At 36.4% G+C, this 23,920-nt stretch overlaps 1 protein-coding gene across 2 annotated transcripts in view; it reads left to right on the top strand.

The window, feature by feature from the left end:
- Window positions 1-23,920, top strand: part of Pard3b (par-3 family cell polarity regulator beta) — a 971,067-nt gene that overhangs the window by 513,869 nt on the left and 433,278 nt on the right. For both annotated transcript variants that reach the window (XM_042679102.1, XM_042679101.1), the window contains exon 11: window positions 23,676-23,861. In XM_042679102.1, the coding sequence (XP_042535036.1) occupies window positions 23,676-23,861 (186 nt within the window). The remainder of the gene's footprint in view (window positions 1-23,675; window positions 23,862-23,920) is intronic.

Genomic DNA, 23,920 nt, shown 5'->3' with positions numbered 1-23,920 from the left:
CTAGCTAAAGAGGTAAAACTAAAGTTTTTTAAACTCAAATTACCATAAAATTCAAAGGATTTTAAAATCATAAAAGATTACATTTAATAGATGGAGGTGGGACTATGATTAGGCCTTGAATCAAATCAAAGAACAAGGAGAGTGAGAGGCAAAAACAAAAGAACCACAACAAACAATACTCACCATTATATCAATATGGCACAGAATTCACCAAAGGCAGAGGGGAAAACTGAGGAAAAGTAAGGAAAGGAGTAGAAAGAATATTTACTATCATTTTTTTTGTTATAGTGATAGCACTGTTGGTTAGTTCATGTGCAAAATTTGTAAGTCTGCAATTAAGACCATTTCTAAAATTGAAACCCATCAAATGTTTAAGAGATCAGTGATACCTTCTTCATAGTTGTGTTTGGGTTTCTATTGATGCTTAACAAACCATTACAATTTTTTAAATAAGGATTTATTGTATCTCGCATTTGTGGGAGGTTATATGCTTAGCTGGTTTTGTTTGGATATGTTCCTGTAATGACGGTCATCTGGAGCACATGCTGGGTTGGAGGGCCCAACATGGACTCCTTTACATGTCAGCTGGTGCTGACAGTTGGGCAGTATCTTGCTTGTCCCTCATGTATCTTCTCATCCTCTGAAAGGTTAGGCCAGTGCCCTTACAGAGCATTCTCAGGACAACAGAATATATAGAGCCTCTCTGGCCTAGCTATGGCAGTTGCACAGTGTGTTGTCTTCATCAAAACAAGTCATGACATTAGAGGTAGAGGTTTAGGTTCCCAGTTTGGATGAGAAGAATAGCATATTCACATTCCACGGAGATGCAGTTCACCAGAAGCCAGTAGTGTTATATCTCCCACAGTAGAAGAGTAAAATTGGAAGGTTCAGTTTTCTTTAGCACAATAAATATTAGGTCAAGGACATGAGCTATCAGGGAATTGGCTCAAGAGTGCTACTATGTGCTCAAGTATTAACACTCATCTAATTTCTTGGATCTTAATTCCATTCCCAGAGATTGTATTGGGTGCTTTCTTTGAACAAATTGCTGTTTATCAACACTTTTAACCTTGCTACCTGCCTCAGCCTCTCAAGTGCTGGGGTCACAGGCATGCATCATCACACCATGTTGCTGAGAGCAATACGTAAAAGTTCCTCTCTCCATACCAGCTGCTGCTCTCCCAACAGACATGTTTCTGCCACCTGCATAAAGATTTCCTCTTCTAGTCACTCTGAATTGGGGTTGGGAAGGAGGAGTTGAATTGTGTAGACATTTATAAATTAAAAGCACTAAAATTATCAAATGGAAGTAATTTGACAGTGAAGAGTGGTAACAATTTCCTTATCTCTCTCTCTCTCTCTGTATGTATATATATATATATATATATATATATATATATATATATATATATATGAGATTGAACTACATGTTCTTTTAAAATCTCTCCTTATCCCACAGTCCTACTCTCTGGATTTCTGTGCATCACATCTCACGCTGACATGCTGTACAGACTGTGCTTGAATTATGAATGATCTGTATATATAAATGAACAGCAGGAGTCCTCCTCTGAGTGTGTTTTTGCTCCACAGTTCAGAATGCCTGGGGAGCATTTGACCCACAGAGTACCTTCCCCTAAGTAAATGGAGAGCTAACAAATTGCCAACAGATATCTTTCTCATGGCCATGGCAGCATTGTTGCCATAGTAACGGATGCAGATGGTGCCCCTAGTCCAATCCTCTCCACATGACCACTACTGTAGGTTCTCTAAGCGGCTTCCCTTCCAGATCAGGAGATGTGGTCCTTGGTCCCTAACTTTAAATTGAAGGGTTGTTTCTCACAGAACATTATTTCATGTAGCCAAGTATTTCATCCTGGATCATTTTGGAGGCACTGTGACAGAGACAAACCCTGTGAACAAATTAAAACCGAGACAAAATTTACTAATGAGTCTTTAAGGAAAAATAAAAGATTTGAGTTTACAAACTTACATTATACACCCTATTTTCTTTTTTTTTATTATTTTATTTTATTTTATTTGAGAACATACTGTACAGAGGGGTTACAATTACATGGGCAGGATAATGCATACATTTCTTACCAAGCATTGCAGCCTCCTCCTTTGTTTACCCTTCACCTCCCTTCCCAGCCTCCCCCCTCCCCCCCACCCAATCATACCCCCCCTACCCCCCCCCCCCCACCGAAATTGTGAAGCTGGTTTTGACATGACATTTTGTACTTCTCATTGTTGCAACAGGTCCACCTGAATCCTTAAACGACTTGCTTGTCCCCATCTCCTCTACATGTTATACTGACATCAAATATAGTGAAAGCGGGGGTTACACTGTGGGGGAGGAACATACAAAGCAACAAAGAAATAATATTATAAATGCGTTAGAAACACATGCATGAAAGAAACAAAAACATTAAAATACATATTTGAGGGTTCGTTTTCCTAACATCACATTATCTGACTTTTTCCGCTTGACTCATACCTATACTAAATATTGCAAATAAGGGAAACCATGGGACCTATGTTTCTTTGGGCCTGGCTTACTTCACTTAATATAATTTTTTCCAAGCCTTTCCATTTCCTAACAAATGGGGAAATGTCATTCTTTCTGATGGAGGCATAGAATACCATTGTGTATATATACCACATTTTCTTGATCCATTCATCTACTGAGGGGCATCTGGGTTGGTTCCATATCTTAGCTATGGTAAATAATGCTGCAATAAACATAGTTGTGCTGGTAGCTTTAGTGTGGTCTTTTTTGTAAACATTAGGGTAAATGCCCAAAAGTGGGATTGCTGGGTCATAGGGGAGTTCTATGTGAAGTCTTTTGAGGAACCTCCATACATCTTTCCAAAGTGGTTGAACAAGTTTACATTCCCACCAACAATGAAGTAAGGTTCCTTTCTGTCCACATCCCCTCCAGCATCTGTTGTTGTTAGAGTTCTTGATTTTTGCTGTTCTAACTGGAGTGAGGTGATATCTCAATGTTGTTTTGATTTGCATTTCTTTTATGGTTAGGGATGTTGAACATTTCTTCATGTGTCTATTGGCCATCCTTCTTTCTTCTTCAGAGAAGCTTCTCTTTAAGTCTTTCACCCACTTACTTATTGGGCAGTTGTTTCTTTGAGGATTTGTTGTTGGGTGGTTTAATTTTTTGAGTTCCAAGTATATTTTAGATATGAGACCCTTGTCAGTTGTATGGCTAGTAAAGATCTTCTCCAAATCCGTGGGCTTTCTATTGATCTTGCTAGCTATGTCATTTGCCCTGCAGAAGCTCTGCAACCTTATGCAATCCCATTTGTCCATCCTTTCTTTGATTTCTTGTGTTTCCGGGTCTCTATTCAGAAAATTTCGGCCTGAGCCAAGGAGACCTAGGGAGGGTTTCTCCTATTCCATCCTGTAATGTTTTCAGATATACACCCTATTTTCTAACTAAGATATTGCCTTGTCTGTACATATAGTCATGTTTTATTTAAATCTTGTTTCCATTACATATAAAGAAAAGTGGATGAATTACAAATGTTATTCATGACTATTTTGCTGTCTGTAATGCAAAAAAAAAAACCTAGGTTCTGGATTCAACTAGAAAAATATGACTACATCCATGCTACAACTTGTTGAAAATCTGGCAAATATTTTCAATGCAATTATTAATGCAAGCCTCTTTAATTCCTCTTTGGTATTTGACAGGTTGTAAAAATTATATAAATAAATATTAATGCAATTATTAACTTGATAATTTTATGTGCTGTATAGGCATGCAGGGAAATTAAACAAAGATGAGGGCTGCTGAATTTCTTCTTGTTTGTGATATATACATAACAGTGACTTATTCCCTATATCACACAGACAGAAGTTACACTAGATCGAGCCTTGTCTTCAACTGCATAACTAAGTGTGATTGCAAAAGAAAAGTAATTTTTCATGTTGGTTAAGTTAATAACATGTCACTATTATTTGTGCTCTTCTAACACAGAAACCAAATTGTGTGTGTGTCCTAGCTGGAAAGAAAGTATAGGCAAAAAAAAAAAAAGCTACCAATAAGTAAGTGGCTTACTTTTAAAAAAGCAGGTTTTTGCTATCAAAAGTTCAGAGATTCCTCTTTAACCTGTAGATTTTCTTGCAGAAAAGAATAGTGATCACATGTAAATGCCCTTACTTCCTTAGCAAACTTTTGAAAATATAACCCAAAGCTTGCATTGCCTGTGCTCTCAGTGCTCAGCGACCCTCTGGGGAGTTGGCATCTCTTATCAGAAGCTTGCAGCCAGGCAAGGGGCAACCAGCACATTGAGAGGCCAGGGAAATGAGATGGTCAAGGCCATTGGGCAGGTAGTGAAAGGCCTCATGCTGTGTTAAACAAATGCAGTTTCCTTCCTGGCTTCCCAGGAGCTAATTTTGTTTTTCACTTCTCTTCTAGTATAAGAACAATAAGGATGCAGAAGGCCATTTTCCCTGTGAGGAGATATGTATTAGATTATCATAAATCCACAGAAAAAAAAGTACAGTGGTCATTGAGAACCTGCATTTTTCCAGGAAATAAAAGGCTTAATTGAAAGTACTATCCCAGGGGAGACAAATGATTGAGCCTAGACATTAATTACCATAGTTCAGAGAGTAAAGGAAACAAAAGGAAGATCATTTTTTAAAAAAAAATCAGATATGTTTCTCTTTAGGAGAAGGTGGGAAATTATCCTAATAGGATGGTCATACACAGTGTTCTTAGAACACTATGAAATTTTAGGCAGTTGAACTTCTTAGGAATGCATCTGAACATTTTTTTTTTTACTAGTACAGATAGTTTTGTTAAAAGTTGGGAATCTAGAAAAAGAAAAGAGTGTACTACAACACTAAATATGGCTTAAAACATATGTCTCATATCATATTACTAAATAATTTATACTTCTAGGATTTCAATTATTCTTTTTGTGTCTCTCAGCTTTTTTAAAAAGTATTTTGGGTTTTTCTTCTACAACTTAACAGAATGAAAGTAAGTTGATGAGGCATATAATTATATAATCCTCATGAAACACAGACTGCTTTATAACTCCTTCATATTGGTGTAGCCACTACCCTATGTTTAACGTGGCTAAAATAAAGAGATGAGTCCTATATCCAAAGAGACAAAGGCTGGGGTCAATGACTGTTAGAACAAGAAAGCAGTTGTGGAGGCATCTTCTATACTAACTGTTAGCATACTTGAATCAGGGCTTTGAATCTCCTTCTAAGTACACTAACATTTAAAAATTATTGTGGACATTAGCCTTGAGAGATAACTAAAGATTGTGGTTCAAAGTCAGCCCAAGAAAAATGGTCTGGAACCCCCATTTGCAAAATAATGAGCAAAAAGCTAGCCTAGAGGCATGGCTCATGTTGTAGAACAAGAGTTTAACAAACAAGCCCAGCAAGCAGGAGGGCCTGAGTTCAAATCTTAGTAGTCACACACACACACACACACACACACACACACACAAAGAAAGAAAAATTCTATTTCTGTGCCTTCTACACAGTGGATTTGAAGAACAAAAAACATTGAATATATGAAGGCTTTATTTGGTGCCTGCTCACCAATTGCTGCTCAATTCAATTAAAAAGAAAAGGAACACACTGATTGTCAAAGAAATCTGTAGTTTGTTTATTCAGTTTTATTTAGAACAATAATTTACCCACAGAGTAAATTTTAAGTTTTAACCCATTGTTTAGGTGCTGATGGAAATATAATCATAATTTTAAATGTGAAATATGCTCTTCAAGGGGTTAACTCAAGCAGAGCAGTTGCCAAATAATGCCAGCTGTCATAATACAGTAGAGTGCATAGGCAGATTACTCCACCCAGTATCAAAATGTAAGAGCGGATATGATGATCAGAGGAGCCAAAGTAAATGTGGGATCTTAGAAACATTTGCAAGCTATTTTCTTACATAGTTCAGCTCTTCACAGGCAACAAAGTACAAAGAGGGCATGATAGTGCTAGGTGTTATTATAGCAATGAGAAAAGGACAATCGTTCTGTTATTGTAGGGATTCCAAATATATTACCGATATTCCAGAGTACAGCCATGTAATGATGGTGGTGATGATAATTCTTGTTTTCTAACAAACACACCATCTGCTTATAAAATAGTAGGTAGTATGGTGCTGGAATGTAATTAGCAGAGTTTTTTTTTTAATGTTTTTATTGTAAAAATAGTGTGCAAGGGGGTTACAGTTACATGAGTAAGGTAATGAATACATTTCCTATCGAGCGTTGTTACATAAAACAAAGGAGGAGGTAACAATGCTCGATAATGTTTTAAACTCTTTTGGTTTGTTTGTTTTGAGGCAGGCCAGAAACTCCTGATCTCCCTGCCTCAACCTCCTACATTCTGGGATTATAAGCATGTACTACCATGCCTGGTTTAAACTATTTTCTGATTCATTGAAAATGTGTTCAAAGTTGAGCTAAAGTGGAAGAAATAGAATAGCATGTCAGTGTGAATGATGTACTTTCAATAGCATGCACCATGCACTTGTTTTATGTGTGTGTGTGTGTGTTCATTTTCTATTTCTTTCTTTCTTTTTTTTATTGTGAAAATACCATACAGAGGGGTTACAATGCATTTGTGTTTTAGGCATGGATTTGGATAGATGACTCTAACATAAACAAAAGTCATTAGTCCTTAGAGCCGACAAAAGTCCTTTAAAACTTAAATAGTAACAATTTAAAGATGCACGTGGTAATTGACAGGATATAGTGTAATTAGTACTACACTGTGATTAGTCTTTGAGTGCTATGAAGGACTAGACAGATGTCCAACCACAAAGAGCGGGCAACAGTTAAGCTGAGCATGGCTGGGGGAGTTTCTCATTGGTTGGAGTAGTGTAGCCAGGATGGTTGGTCTAGCAGAGAATTCCATGTGAAACATAAGAGAAGGTATATGGAGTGTGCAGTGGATTTCTGCTTTTTCTAACAAACATACCTGAGTTAATTGGAAGTGTTAAAAACTGTTTGGGGCAGATGATATGTGAGACATAGCTATCACTACCATTATTCCAAAAGGCATGTGGCAGCAGGTATCACCAGAAATATAAGAAGTCATCTCATAACAAATATTTATTGCGTGCTTATATCCTGCCGGATGTTAAATGGGATTCAGCACTCAAATTCAACATAATTTCTTCCTTGATGAGATCACAGTGGTATAGCAGAGTTTAAATAGACAAGCTGGCAAATAATTGTGAGGATAAAAAGGGTTGAGAATTAGAAGAATAGGATATAAAAACTGAAAAGGCCACTCGGTAAGGCAAATTGTTTCTCCACAAACAAGATTGGGAATGCTTCAAAGAAGTCATAGTTGATATGCTGACATACACAGGGTATTTGGAAATAGTACTAGAGTTCCCTATTCCCCTGCATTCCCACCATAAATTTTCTTTGAATTGAAAATAATGTCTAGGTGATAAATATACATACATAGGAAATGCTAATTTTCTTCTCAGGCATGACTTCCTTAAATCTCATAAAAATTATGTTCATAACACCAAGAGAGTACTGAGCTAAAAGATACATTCACTAATTGTGCTTAGATAAATCTTCCATTTTTACATATCAACAAATAAAGTAGCATCATGTTGGGTTAATTTAAAAAAATTAATTCCTTAGGCATGAACTCCACTGAGCTAGGCCTTCTCTAGTCTTTAAAGCATATTTGATTTTGTTGGAAAATGTAGACCTATCAGTTCAGGAAAGAAAAAAGTCTTGCTCAACCTCTAGCAACATATTGATTGGAAGCATAATGAACTTTTAAACTTCTCATAATTATACACGGATTTTACAGGAATTAGAGCTATAGCAATTACTCTCTCACCCTTGTTCTGCTTTGCTGTATATGTAACTGCATGGGAGAGGAGTATTTACAAGGTGAATACTAAGAAAGTATAATGTTAAGTGCAAGACAGTAGCCAGTATTCCAGTTAGTTATGTAGGGCCTTGGAGTCCCCTGAACTGTCCTCTGAGAGAAACTGGCAATGGTGTAGAGGAAGAGCATCCCATTCATAGGTTACCCTGGGAAAATGTCAGGTACACAGAAGCAACTCTCAACCTCAAATGATAGGAATATAAATCTGCTAACTAGAAAACGTGATGCTGAAACAATAGGGAAAAATACTTAAACCCTGTGTTACATAATCAGCCATTGATAGCATCCACTTTAGTACCCATTTTAGATGGGACTGTTGTTTTCAGTTCTTAACTTCCAAATAGAAGGAAGAATTATAGCGTCGCAATCCTGTCGAGATCTCCGTGCGTCTGGACAGAACTCTGCCAGATGTAGCTCAGAGACTTGGCCTTGTGAGTTTATTTGGCCATTAGAAGTAGTAGAAATTATTTGAAGAAATATTTGAAAGGCATTTTGCTTCTTGTCCTTCATCATGTAATGCACAGACTTCAAGTTCAAGTGGTTGGAGTGATAAAGGGATATGTGAAGCCGAATTACCTCTAGTCTGCGTGGAGGTTAGCCTAACTGATGCCCGCCTAGACTAGCCATACTTCATCTATATGAAGACATGGGAGCCACAGATAAATTCCTTATTGCATTTAGTACAATTTTGAGATGGCTTGTTACGCAGTATTAGGGGGCAGGGGGCAACAGCTGACTGACAGGCTCATTCACTTTTCCTCAAGAATTAACTCTAGGCAGATTTCCTCTCTCCCTTCAATTTGTTTGTCACGTAATGATAGGAAGAAATATTCACATTTTAATTTTGATGGGTTTTCATCCTCTAAAGGACCTAAATGACTTCTTATTTTATAGTCACTTTTATCTGACAATTAATTTTACCATAGTAATTGATTTAATTATTAAGATAAAAGGCAAATTATATGTCTATCTACAAATGGCGTGTTATATGTATGGCGAGAACATTTTCATTACAATAGTAAACATCACTATGAATTTTAAATGGTTGTTACCCACTGAGATTTCTCAATCCCTATTCGGAATTTAGAATTATTTATCATTAATAGCATACTAAATGGGATTGGTTTCCAGCTGCAATCACATTAGATGCAACTCAAACCTCAGAGAAAAGAATGAGATAAAATGGTTATGTTTTATATCATTTGGTTTACTTACAAGCCTTAACCAACCAATTGAAATTTCCAGCTCAACAACAACAACAACAAAAATCCTTTTCTGGGATATGTGCTACTGTTACCAAATTGTGGCATAATTCAATAAGTATTGCTCTCTAAGCCTTAAAATAAATACTTAACTGGGTCCTCTAAGAAAAAAATGAAGGTAATTATGACATAACCCTACCTTTAAAATTCCTGAGTCATTGTACCCTGAAGGGCGGCACATACACATGGAATGAAGGTTGTTAGGGAGAACATTCCTATACTTCTGCTTTAAAGGTATAACATTTTATTGTAACCATAATTTTATCTAGGATTTTGTAAAAAATGATCTATAATTCATTGTGTTTAGTTTTCTACAGCAACTTCCCAATCTACAATTCAGAGAGGAAGAAGGTAGGCTAGGAGGGTAGGGAGGGATGGTGGAGTGGGAGGAGGGGATGAAAGAGATGAAAGAATGAATGGGGAAAAAAGGATGAGAAGAAGGAAGGGAAAGAGGGAGAGAGGAAAAGAGAGAAGGAAGGAAGGAGAAAGGGAGGGAGGGAAGAAAGAAGCAAGCAAGCAAGCAACATCTTATTTATTCCTCTTTGTAGAATGACTGGTAAATTCTAGAAGCTGTTCTGCACATTTTATTTTTTAAAATAAACTTTTATTGTGAAAATATTCTACAGAGGGGTTACAGTTACATGAGCAAGATGAGTACATTTCTTAACAAGCATTGTTGCCTCCTCCTTTGTTTTTCCCCTACCATCCCTTCCTTCCCACCTCCACAACTATACTCCCCCCCTCCCCAATTTGTTTTTCCCTTCCCCAAATTATACCAACATCAAATACAGTGAAAACAGGGGTTATACCATGGGGGAGAGACATACAAAGCAACAAAAAATCATGTGGTACCTTATAAATATGTTAGAAACAATAGTAAGAAAGAAAAAAAAACCACTTGTGTCCTTTGTCTATGGCCATACCACCCTGAGCGTGCCCAATCTCGTCCGTTCTGCACATTTAAAGACAAGCATGTGATTACTATTCTCTGTAAAATTCTAGGGTTGATGCTAATTGTGAAATATGTCTGTACACAAAATAAAAAAACAGAAATAACCACTATGCTCAATGACATATTTAGGACTTCATTGGTGACTTTCTGTTCTCTGCTCCATACTCTGTGGCCAGTCCTCCCCCAACCGTCCTCCAACCCATGTTTCTACATGAAACATTTCTGTAAGGTAGGAAACATTTCCTCTAATATGCTCCATGAAAAATTCCACTCGAGCGTTGAGTAAGGGAAGGGTTTAACCACCAGGATGCCCGTCTTTTGGTGGGAAACCACTTTCTCAAACTACAAATTGTAGAGGAAATTTCTACCTAGAATTAATCCACCAGAAAAAGCTAGTGAACCTATGGATTGGCTATCATACAAGTGCTGTAGAACAAACCATCCCCAAGCTTTGATATGCAAAGGAAAGCATTTATTTGTGGCTTTCCTATCAGCAGGTTGTCAGGGGTTTACCTGACCTAGGCAGGGCTGTGGTAGGCTTGCCCCCAAGATACAGATCAAGTATGTGTCCTATTTTACATTAGATTAAGCACAATATGCTTTCTTTTAAATCACTGTATTATTATTTATTCTTGATTTTTCTGCTCATAAAAAAGAAGTGAATGTCATATAATTTTAACCACTGAATGATGACATGTCAAATATTTAGGAGATTTTAATAAACTTTATCTCTAATCTATTTTTGACAGGAAAAGTGAAAAAACAGAAGCCCTATCATTTTTCAATATTAACAAAAGCAGGTTTTAGTTTTATAAAAATTAATTCAGCATGAATACCTACTTACATTTCTTTCAATGTAAAATACTATATTCGTTTCATTTCATAAATTTTATTTATTTTAACCAAAGCATGAGGCATAAATGTTTTATCCTAATGGGGAACTATGTGAGATTATTGACACTTAAATACATTCTTTCAATTTTATATAGTATGAGAGAGGAGAATGCTTTAGGAATCTTAACTCTTGACTTTTTTTTTCTTTTCTTATTTTAAAGCTGCGACATAAATTTTTATTAAAGTACTTTTAGAATGAGCCAGCATAAAGAATGGCCATTATCTGACATTTTGTTTTCTGGTATTAATAAACCTTTTTACTTAAAATCACTTTTGATAAGTTTTTTCAGCAGTCAACCCTTGTTTTTAGTAGTTTCTTCTTTATATACAGTGGGTGGCTTCCAAAACATTGAAAAAGTATTCAATTAAAAATAATTTCTAGCATTTTCAGCACTCAAGATAGTAGTTAAAATTTATCTAAAAATAAATGCTGAACTGGGCACTATCTCACACCTATAATCTTAGTTACTCAGGAGGCTGAAATCTGAGGATCACAATTCGAAGCCAACTGAGGCAGGAAAGTCTGTGAGACTTCTTTCTAATAAACTACCAAAAAGCCAGAATGTTGAAGTGTTAAGAATGCTATCTTTAATCAAAAGAAACTCAGAGATAGTGCCTAGGCCCTAAGATCAAGCCCTAGGACAAGAAGCAAAACAAACAAACAAAAAAACCCAAAAAGCAAAAAGCAAACAAAAAACAAAACCAACAAGATACAAGCATATTGACATCATTGAATGAAATGTAGTCTATGTTAATTTTTTTTTCATTGAAAGTAGATGTCATTATTATTTACATTGAGCTTTCTGAAATTTTTCTCCTGCTTTGAACATCATGAACTTATATTTTTCTCTCTTTGTGGTTGATATATGATATTGAATTTTTAGTTAAATTCCAACCATCATGTAAAATTTAGATATTTAAAAATAATTTCAACTCTGTACATAACCTTTATAACAACAATAAAAAAGTTAAAAAAAGAATTTTAGCAACATAATCTCTCATTCTCTTGAAATTTGTCAATATTGTCCAGAGAGTAAAGTTCTTTAAAGGATTATCTGCCTACTTGTAAATTTCCAAGAGTTCTACTGATTGTGTTTATACATTAGCAACATTGGGAGAAAAAGTCCTTTGCCATTTAATAAAATGATCTTAGATTACCCTTTACCTTGACATGTGTCTATTCATCTCTCATGTACTTGTTGGAAAAAAATACAACTCTGTGGTTGGAATGAGACTACAATCCCTATTGGATGATAGTCACACTTGAATTTTCCGAAATGCAATTGGCCAAAAAACTCGTGTGCCTATCATAGCTACCCAGTGCTATTTTTTAAATAACATTAAAACAATTCAGAATATTGAGTGTCTTGTAAGTGTCATATCCTCTCATTGCTGTGAGAATTTATCTATCTGTAATGAAAATTTCAACCCCTTAAGTTCTGTAGAATTTACTTAGGCAAAAAATTAACTAAGCTTATTATAAAGTATACTGGCAGAATTGCCAGGTGTAGTTTTGCTTTATGTACAAAATATATTATTCATTTTTTTTCTTAAAGCCCTTTTGTTTGACTTTTGGTAATTGACAAAATGATTGCATAGGAAACATAATTCTTGCATAAAGCAAGCTGCTCACAACATAGACTAATTACACATTTGGGGAAAAGGCAAAGAAATCCAGGCCTTGTTCACACGGAGCCAAGAGCATAGCACTTAATGAAATGAGGGCTATAAAAGGTTTGGCATGGATGCTTTCAGGTCTAACTTGGGTTTGGGGGAAATTGGACATTGGCCTGTGGACTAGTAAATTCCCCAGGCTTTGAAAGGCATGTATGATCAAACACTGCATTGCAATACAAGATAGCTGTAATTGTAGAGATGGGTCTATTTGGAACACTCTTAAGCTAATAACATCGGTGACTCCCTGGTTATCTATCTTCCTGCCTGTCTTTCTTCCTCTTGCAATGAATAATTACTTTAGATATTTGTTTTATAAAGATAGTTGGTACATCTATTCTTGTGAGTCCCTGTGGATTCTTCTTTTGCCTCTTTCCCATTCTTGAACTTCATCCCTGCCTTTCTAGATGGCAGTGCAGTTGAACAGAAAGTTCCTCCAACGCTTTTTTGTTTTGGGGTCCGGTCATGGGGCCTGAACTCTGAGCCTGGGCGCTGTCCCTCAGCTCTTCAGCTCAAGGCTAGCGCTCTACCACTTGAGCCACAGCGCCACTTCCAGCTTTTTCCTTTTTGCTTATGTGGTGCTGAGGAATCGAACCCAGGGCCTCATGCATGCAAGGCAAGCACTCTACCACTGAGCCACCTTCCCAGCCCCCCTCCAATGCTTTTTGATAATGCTTTTGCCAATTAGGTTCTATATAGACTGGCCAATTAACAGAATGGTTTTTAATGCAGAGCAAGTGTTTGGTAAAATAAATTACTGAATGACTATGTTTTTCAAAGAATGGCATGTGTCATTCATTCCAAAATAGGCCAATCTCATCTCTGAATTCTATGTATTACAAGTTACTCACTGTATTTGGGAATAGAAATAGCATTACAGAGGATAATGTAGAGGTATGAGAATGTAGAGATAGGAAGAGAACTGCAGGAAGGGAGCTTAATATTTTACTCTTTACTTTTACATTTCTTTTGTCTTTATTTAAGAAAATAATGCCTATACATATGCAATTGCAGTGATTTTCAAATGAAAACTTTGATACTTTATTAAGTTATGGAATAAACTGAATAAACTATAACTAGACTTTAAAAAACAGTAGAGAGCACCAGAATAAATGTAGATCACTATTATTTTAGGAAAGTTTTTATTGTGTCTGTGTTTATTTATCTGTATAAATACAAATGTAGATTTATGGATAAATGGATGGGTATGGGTAGAAATAAAGAAAAGGAAGGAAGGAGAAAAGAAGGGAGGGAAGAAAGGAGGGAATAGTTTGGTGTAGGATAACAGTGTTTCTGAAACTTTGTGAAATGTACTATGAGAATTACCATTGTTATGTTTGCTCCCAATCTGAGTCACTAGATGCAATTTAAAACTGTGACCAATTGTTTCTCAAAAATTAGTGAACATCTTGGCTCTATAATTGATTATTTGATCTTGGATATAGGAGAGAGTATCTCTCCCTGGAACCAGAATTAAGATACACAAAGAGAAGTCAGTGTAGGTTCTTTTTTTGAGGTTATAATTTATTATAATTATTTATTTTTCAAGACACTCGATGAGTTATACATAGTATCACTTTAGACTTTAGCTGAGTATGTCTATTTTCTTTTTTCTTTTAAAAATATTTGTTATTAAAGCTCGTTTTCGACATGACAACTTGTACTTCTCATTGTTGCAACAGGTCCACCTGTATCCTTAAACGATTTGTTTTTCCCCATCTCCTTCACAAATTATACCGACATCAAATATAGTAAAAGCAGGGGTTAACGAGCTTTACAATGTTGGTGCAGGGCGGGGGGGGGGGGGGATGGGGGGAGGATTGGGGGGGGGAGGCTGGGAAGGGAGGTGAAGGGTAAACAAAGGAGGAGGCTGCAATGCTTGATAAGAAATGTATGCATTATCCTGCCCATGTAATTGTAACCCCTCTGTACAGTATGTTCACAAAAAAATAAAAAATAAAAAAGCCTCCCCCAAAAAATATTTGTTATTATCTTTAAGTAGTTGTGCACATGAGTTGCTACTCAACAAACCAGTTTATGAATACAGTGCATCCTGACCAATGTCACCTCTGTCATTATTCATTTCTTTCATTCCCTATAACCTATTAACTTTAGCCTTCAGAATCATTATTCCTAACCAGGTTTTAGTGGCTCACAATTGTAATCCTAGCTATTCAGGAGACTGACAGATAGGAATCATGATTCAAAGCTTTCCTAGTCAGACAAATCTGAGAGACTTTTATCTACAGCTTAACAGCAAAAAGCCAAAAGTAGAGATGTGGTAGAGTGCTATACTTGAGCAGAAAATAAGCAATAATAATAACAATGATGATCCCTATAATACGTTATGCTTTCATAACTATTTTAATGTAAGATTAATTTATATAAATGCTTTATTGAAATTTTCAGTCAAATGTGGGACAGCAATATATTTATTTACACAGCTGTATAGAATTCCCATAGATACATATACATGGAAGCACATATATCAGTTTATTCATTCAGAAATTTTTATTCATTGCTTATTTGGGTTAGGTACTAGGGTATATTGGGAGGAAGACAATATAAACATCCCTGCATTCAAGAAACAGTAGAAAAAAAGAAGCAAATATGAAATAAGTGATAGAAGTCATGAGGGAAAACAAAGCATGATACTGACAACAAAATAATAGACATAGGCAGCCCAGTATGGGGGGGGGGGTTAAAAACTTTTATTTATAATTTATTATCTTTAGGTGATTGTACCAGGAGGTTTCAATTCAACATATCAGTTTATGAGTACAATGTATCTTGATCAATGGTCAATGTCAATTTTAAATGGGATGGGCAAGGGAGACCTTGTTGGATTCAAGGAAGTTGAAGAATGTGGGAGCAAAAATGAAGAGCGGGAGCATTCAAAGCAGGAAGAAGAAACAACTAAAGCTTTGGTGGAGCTGATGTGAATTACATAGAGGGACACAAAGATGGGCAGCGTGGCCTGTGCAGGGCCACATAGTGCAGATGTGGCCAGAGAGGAAAGGGAGGGGACTCAGCTTAAGAATTTTGTAGAACACTGTAACACTGTAACAACTTTTTAACCTAAATGAGGTGAAAAGTCCTAGACCTTCTTGTATAGTTGTTATTTTAATTATTTAATTATTTTATTATATTATTTTATTATATTATTTTATTATTTTAATAGGAGCACTCTAGCCTCTATGTCTAGCAATAGTCAAAAGAGCAGAAAAATAGAAGCAAGAAATATGGAGGACGCGAGGTTTACAAACAGTACTAGGTGAGAAGCCGTGGTGGAGATGGGAAGAACAAGTGGGACTCTAGGTGGACTCCTGCGATACAAGATACATATTGTCTAAGTACACTGAACACTATTAAAATAAAATACTATTGATAATTTAAAACAACATTGAAAATTTAAATAATAGTATATCTAGGATATAAAAGCATCTGTAGTGACAGTGACATAGTATGTGTGTTGGTGTGTGTGTGTACGCATGCCACCATAGTAATGTATTTGCCATCTCCATATAGTAATACAATAATGTACCTTCATAAATTCCTCTAAAGAACATTTACTCTTTGTAATGATTGAGGCTGTTTGGAAACACAAAAAGTATATTTGGAAAATATGTATAAAGTATTTGTTGCATAAATGAAATTCACTATACATGGAAACATTTTTTATCATCCTTCCTACTCTGTTAATCTTACAAGGATCAAAATTCTGCCAGTGGAAAATTAGTTCCCATATAGCTCTAAACATGACTGAATACATTATTCTCCAGTAGTATGCTTTTTCCAACTTGATATTGGTCATGAACCTACAAATGCAGTAGAAATGCACTCAGAAGCTGCTAACATACTTCTGTGGACCTGGAATCTGTTGAATTTGGCTGCATTTGTTAACTGTTTCATTCATGGATAGATAGATAGATAGATAGATAGATAGATAGATAGATAGATAGATAGATAGATAGATAGATAGATAGATAGATAGATAGATAGATTTGTTATTGTAAAGCTGATGTATAGAGGGGATACAGTTATATAAGTCATTGATTCTAGGTAGAATTTCTTTTTTGGGGGTGATTTTAAGCAGCAGTAAAATTTGATGATTTCTGAAGTACTTTTATTTGTCAGACAGCTTCTGAATCATGATTCAAAGTGTACCCAGCCAGACAAATCTGAGAATCTCTATCTAAACAGCAAAAAGCCAATCTGGAGGTGGGAAGCACTACTGATGTCTAATGTGTGGTAGCCAAGGGTTTTTTCATATACAATACATAGGACAGTCTTCTATTGTTAAGTATAATCAGACCCAAATGTCAGTAGTCAGAAGGGTAAGGAAACCTTGATCCAAGAGGGTCCTGTAGGTGCTATGTACACTGTGGGCATTAGGCCTAGACATATGCATTCTGGGCATTTGACCATCTGTTCTGGAGGTATCTCTAAGAATCATGAAGACTTTGGATCTAGAGGCATGGCTTCTAGGGAAAGACTACAAAATAACAAAGATAGATAGATAGATAGATAGATAGATAGATAGATAGATAGATAGATAGATAGATAGATAGATGATGGATAGATAGATTTTTTTGTTACACCTGTATCAGCTTAATTTCTTTGGATTTTTTTTAATGGTTTGGATATTCCTGACATTGTAGAAAGAAGTTTTGTGTGAGAAACATGAATTCAGGGAGGGTCTGAACTATTTGTGTCTTCTCATCACATATCACTGTCAATGTACTGTTTTCTACCTCTTGTAGAATGTTGTCTGACAAGATTTGAGTTGAATTCTCATAGTTGGTAGTTGAACCAAGATTATGGGAAGGAAGCATTCAGCATATTGATTTTTTTATACATTAGGTAAGGAGACATTTATGTCTAGGAGAGGAAATGGCTATGTTAACTATTGTAATGGCTTCCTTCGCCAGTGGGAATTTTGCTGTTATTAGAGACCACTAATTATGACCTTAGTCTGTGACAGCATTAGAAATTTATAAAGTGTAATTGTCACTGGTGGAGAATATAAATTGCATGTCATCTGACTGTGATTTATGAATCTGTCTTGGGATTTCTTGTGCCTAGGTCATGTTCTGGTAGGCCACAGAAGTTGAGCTGCAAGGATGAAGTAAGGGAAAGTAGTTATATGCATGACAAAGGTGAAGGAAAAATGTATAGTGGCAAGTGTTGGTGACTCACACCTATAATCTTGCTACTTAGGAGTCTGAGATCTGAGGATCATGGTTCAAAATCCAACCTGGGTAAGAAAGTCTATGAGACTCTTATCTCCAATTAACTACCAAAAAAAGGCAGAAATGGAGCTGCAGTTCAAGTGGTAGAGCACTAGCCATGAGCACAAAACTTAAGGAACAGCACCCAGGCCCCAAGTTCAAGTATATGTACTGGCACAACAAATAGAAATAAAATTAAATAAATAACCACAAAAAATGAAATCATGAAGAGTATGTGTCAGAAGTCTATTGTACTACATTGTTATTATATTTAATATCAATGTGTTACATTGTTAAACTCATATTCAATCAATTTAAGTGATCTTACTATAAACAAATAGGTCTTCAAGCTAATACAGTTGTTAGACTAATTTAGCCATTTTCCTAAATATGCATATTTAAAAATTATATGTTTAGGGCTGGGAAGTTGGCTCAGTGGTAGAGCGCTTGCCTTGCATGCCTGAGGCCTTGGGTTCGATTCCTCAGCACCACATAAGCAAAAAGAAAAAAGCCGGAAGTGGTGCTGTGGCTCGAGTGGTGGAGCGCTAGCCTTGAGCTGAAGAGCTGAGGGACAGTGCCCAGGCCCAGAGTTCAGGCCCCATGACCGGACCCAAAAAAAAAATTATATGTTTATAGTATATCATATACATATACACAATTTTGGTCTCAAGCTCAGAGAGACAAATGGCACATGTTCTCTCTGATATGTGAAATTTAGATCTAAAATGCACTGGGATATAACAAATTATATAGGATTCTAGATACTCATATACAGTGAGACCAAAGAAAATACTTTTAAGAGAAAAACAGAAAAATTATATGAAGTAATATACATACTGGAACAAACTCCAAGATATGGGAAAAAAAGAATGTTTTTATTTTTTAATTAAGTAATAAATTTTAGTTTTGATTATTCTGTCTTCTTTACCTCATGTATGGTGTATTCACATGTATATCTTTGGGAGGGTGTGGGGGAGAGCACAGAACTCAAAAGAGGAAGTGTGAAAAGTGCAGTGGTGGAGCTAACTAGACACTGATAAAAGTGAACTATACAACTCATGTATGGAGATGGGAGGGAGGGACTGGAGAGAGAGAGGGAACAGAAGACACTGTATGAAAGGAAATGTACTCATTACCTGACTCATGTAATGGTAACTCCTCTGTTCCTTACCTCTATAATAACAATAATGTAAATTAATTAAAAATAAACTTTGAGCAGATAATCAACATAACTCACATACATTACCCATACACAATGTGCCACCTTAAATTTCAGTGCTTTTGATAAAAATAGGTATACAATAATTATTAATATAGAAATATGGAGGACAACTCAGGACCCTACAATGAGTCTCAAACAGGAACTACAAAACTCCACAGAGCTCCAGCATGGACAAGACTTGTAGGATGTGAGCATGGTATTTATGCACTGTGCACTTCAGTTTTCTCATCTGTTAAATGGGATTATAGCAAACATTACAGGGTTGTTATGAAGAGTAATTATATTGTCATATGTGAAGCACTTCAAGTGGAACCACTCAATCACTTGTAGGCCCTTAATTTATTATTTTGTTGTTTTATCTTTTACTCAAATACATCAGGAACTGAAGCTTCAATTGCACACATAAAGTCAAGGTTGACTACATAAGTAAAGATTAAAACAAAGAAGAAAAATAACCATATGCCATCTGATCTGTGTTTCATTATTACACTTAAGTAATTAATGAAAGATTTGAGTGCAAAATTTATTAGTTGTGAAACAAAGTTACCAAAAGAAAACTAATGTGATCACAAAAAAAGAAGTCTAAAGTATAATCATATGCCCCCAAACAGTGTTTCTGTCAGCAATAGACAATGTATCCGATGGTTGTCTGTAAGATTTTCTTGTGAAGTGACATCATCATCACCATCATCATCATCATCATCATCATCATCATCATCATCATCATCATATTAGCTTGTGTGAGTAGATTCTGCTGTTCACTAAGACAAAGTTACCTAGCCTAAAAGAAAAGTTCCTCACCCCCGAGGACTACAGGATGGCAAATCCAAAGTAAAATCAGTCCTTATCACTGTTTCTGTTAGATAATAGCCAGAGAAGTTTTCAGCAGTTTACTTCTTTAAAAACTCACTAACACATAGGCAGAAAAGTTGTCCTTTACACTTCAATTCAGTGTAGCTTTATTACGCTGAAATGAACTGAGTTGCAGAGACACCTGGGAGCATAAATGACTGAGAAATGTTATGGATGCTAGATTGAGTATATTGAAAGACAAAGATGAAGGCTAATTGTTTACCTTCAGTGCTAAACTGGCATTCCAATGGAAAAAGAGAAAAAGGGTTACTCTGAATCAAATGATAAAATTTATTTCTTAGATAATATAATGACTTATTTAAAAGAGTTAACCTGTAATAGGTTTATTAAATTAAGCTATAAAGTTTCATTTCGTTGAACAACCTATTGTCAAAATCTACTGCTAACTTCATTTACAACCAAATTAAATGAAGAAACTATTTCTTCAAAGTTGAATGTGAGTGCTTGCTGTTTTGTTAGAAGTTGAAAATGGCATGTCAATAGATCTGGCTAGGATCAGACCCCTTAAGCCTGTTTTAATTATGGGTTCTTTGCTGCTTCTATTTTATAGTAATTCATGACTGACATTCAGACATTCATAGTAATTTTTTACCTATGTAATTTTTACATAAGGGTCTCCTCAAAATGACCTTAAGATGAAAGTCTCTAGGCATAATTATAGAGAGGAAAGAACTCCTGGCCTAGAATGAGTTGATAGGTTCCAGGAACATCTCATTTTCAAATTCTCCACTGAAGCACTGTGGCAGTTTCTCCAGGCTTGAGAAGGTGCAGGAGGGGTGGGCGCCAACATGATCACGTACACTGCACGTGTCCGTTCCCACTACTGTGTATCTGGAAACACTAGGAATCACGTCTGATAAACCACATACTTCTCCTTGGAGACCTGAACCCTCAATCTGCCTTTGCCACCATACTTTCTTGAGAATTGTTTGCCTGTGGCTAGATATCATGTATCAAAGAGGACATGAATATTTACTATGCATTATTACTTTTGTGAAGGTAAAAACTGATTGACAGCAGGTTCTACTTTCCATAGATGCAGGTTTAAATCATGAGCTTTGATAAAGTGAAGCTAAATTCAGAGAGATTTATTAAAACTAAACTTGCTCTGATTGTGTGTTGTGTGTTGAGGTATACTGGTACTGGGGCTTGAACTCAGGGCCTGGGCTCTATCCCTTACCTTTTTCACCTGAGACTGACATTCTACCACTTGAGCCCACAACTCCACTCCCAGACTTTGCATAGTTAATTGGAGATCGAGTATCAGACTTTGTCATCTGGGCTTGTTTTGAACTACAATCCTTAGATCTTATCCCCCTAAATAGCAATGATAATGGGTGTAAACCACTGGCACCCAGCTATCTTTCTGGAATTTTAAAATGTCATTTTTCTCCAGTATTTTATGCCCTATCAATAATTCTTACCAACAATATTGCTTCCACAGTAAATGATATGTCTTACATTATATAAGCAAACTATTTTTTATGTTTTTTAATTGTAAAAATACTATACAGAAGGTTACAGCTACATGAGTAAGGTAATGAGTACATTTTCTATCTAGCATTGTTACCTCCTCCTTTGTTTTTTTCCCTACCATCCCTTCCCTTCCCACCCTCACCAACTCCTACCTCCCCCGCCCCAAGTTGTAAAGTTCATTTTCAACATATTGTCTTGTACATCTCATTGTTACAATGGGTCAACCTGTATCTTTATTTCAGCATTTTGTTTTTTCCCTTCCCCTCCCAAATTATAAAAATATATATACAAGATACAGGGTACTGACATCAAAAACAGTGAAAACAGGGGTCATACCATGGGAGAAAAACATACAAAAGAAACAAAAAAATCACATAGCACATTATAAATACGTTAGAAACAATAGCAAGAAAGAAAAAAACCAGTTGTGTCCCTATCTTGGGGTTCATTTCACTCAACATCATCTTTTTTTTTATTTTTTTTTATTGTGAAAATACTGTATAGAGGGGTTACAATTACATGGGCAAGATAGTGAGTACATTTCTTATCAAGCATTGCAGCCTCCTCCTTTGTTTACCCTTCCCATCCCTTCCCATCCTCCCCCCCCACCCAATCCTCCCCCGCCCCAAGTTGTAAAGTTCGTTTTTGACATGACAACTTGTACTTCTCATTGTTACAACAGGTCCACCTGTATCCACCTGTATCCTTGTTTAAACGACTTGTTTTTCCCCTTCCCCTCCACAAATTATACCGACATCAAATACAGTGAAAGCAGGGGTTATATTGTTGGGGAGGGACATACAAAGCAACACTCAACATCATCTTATATGGTCATATGTACATAGCTTTTGACCTTTTCTACTTGTCCTAGATGTATACTAGTTATTGCAAATTAGGGAACCATGGGACCTATGTTTCACTTAATATAATTTTTTCCAAGTCTTTCCATTTCCTAACAAACGGGCCATGTCATTCTTTCTGATGGAGGCATAGAATTTATATATATATATATATATATATTACATTTTCTTGATACATTATCTACTGAGGGGCATCTAGGTTGGTTCCATATCTTAGCTATGGTGAATAATGCTGCAATAAACATAGTTGTGCTGGTAGCCTTATTATGATATTGTTTGTGATCATTTGGGTAAATGCCCCAAAATTGGATTGCTGTGTCATAGGGGAGCTCTATGTGGAGTCTTTTGAGGAGCCTCCATTCTACTTTCCAAAGTGGCTGAACAAGTTTACAGTGCAGTAGCATTCCCTTTTAGCCACATCCCCTCCAGCATCTGTTGTTATTAGATTTCTTCATTATAGCCATTCTAAGTAGGGTGAGATGGAATCTCAGTGTTGTTTTGATTTGCATTTCTTTTATGACTAGAGAAGTTGAGGATTTTTTCATGTGTCTATTGGCCATTTTTAGTTCCTCTTCAGAGAAGTTTCTCTTTAAGTCTTTAGCTCACTTATTTTATCAGGCCATTGTTTCTTTGAGGATTTGTTGTTGGGGGATTTAATTTTTTGACTTCTAAGTATGTTTTAGATATGAGACCCTTGTTAGTTGTATGGCTAATGAAGATCTTCCCAGTCCGTGGGCTTTCTATTGATCTTGCTAGCTATGTCCTTTGCATGCAGAATTTCTGCAGCTTCATGCAATCCCATTTGTCCAACCTTTCTTTGATTTGTTGTGTTTCTGGGTCTCTATTAAGAAATTTTTGGCCTGTGCTAAGGAGCCCTAGAGTTTCTCCCAATCCTCCCTGTAATGTTTTTGGGGTGTCTTAAGCAAACTATTTCTAATCACTGTTTCTTCATCTGCATACAAACATTATCTCTAAGACAGCTTCTGATATCAGACATTCTCTAAGTCTAATGTTCAGCCTCTTTTGTCTGCTGTATCTCCAGATGCTTATATAATGTTTCAAGTGACATCACTTGGATTTGCCAATTTTTTCTCCCTGTTTATCATCACCAGATACCATCCCCTGAGAGCTCCCCTGCTTCATGGATGTGGGTGGCCTCTCCCAGGAAGAAGAGACCATTCTACATCTGCTAGGAGCAGCAGGCTAACAACTGCTATAGGCCCAACCATTCTGTCCTGTTTTCTGTGTTTGATCATCTGAGGATATAAATGGTGAATTTGCTTTCTTTCCTTCACTCAGTTCATGTGCATTTCTTCCCACAGAAAGGAGAACCTGACTGCTATGCACTCTCCCTGGAGACAAGTGAGCAACTTACCTTCGAGATCCCCCTGAATGATTCAGGCTCTGCTGGCCTAGGAGTGAGTTTGAAAGGGAACAAATCCCGAGAGACTGGCACAGACCTGGGGATTTTTATTAAATCCATCATCCATGGAGGCGCAGCCTTCAAGGTGAGTAGGCATGTTCTCACAAGCCCAAGAGAGGGCTCTTGGGATTGGGACTGCTGTGC

The sequence above is a fragment of the Dipodomys spectabilis genome, unplaced genomic scaffold (genome assembly GCF_019054845.1).
Source record: "Dipodomys spectabilis isolate Male_0828 unplaced genomic scaffold, ASM1905484v1 ptg000051l, whole genome shotgun sequence".
Taxonomy (NCBI): domain Eukaryota; kingdom Metazoa; phylum Chordata; class Mammalia; order Rodentia; family Heteromyidae; genus Dipodomys; species Dipodomys spectabilis.
The sequence above is the reverse complement of the archived record's forward strand: the minus strand, read 5'-3'. Positions and strand labels throughout refer to the sequence as shown.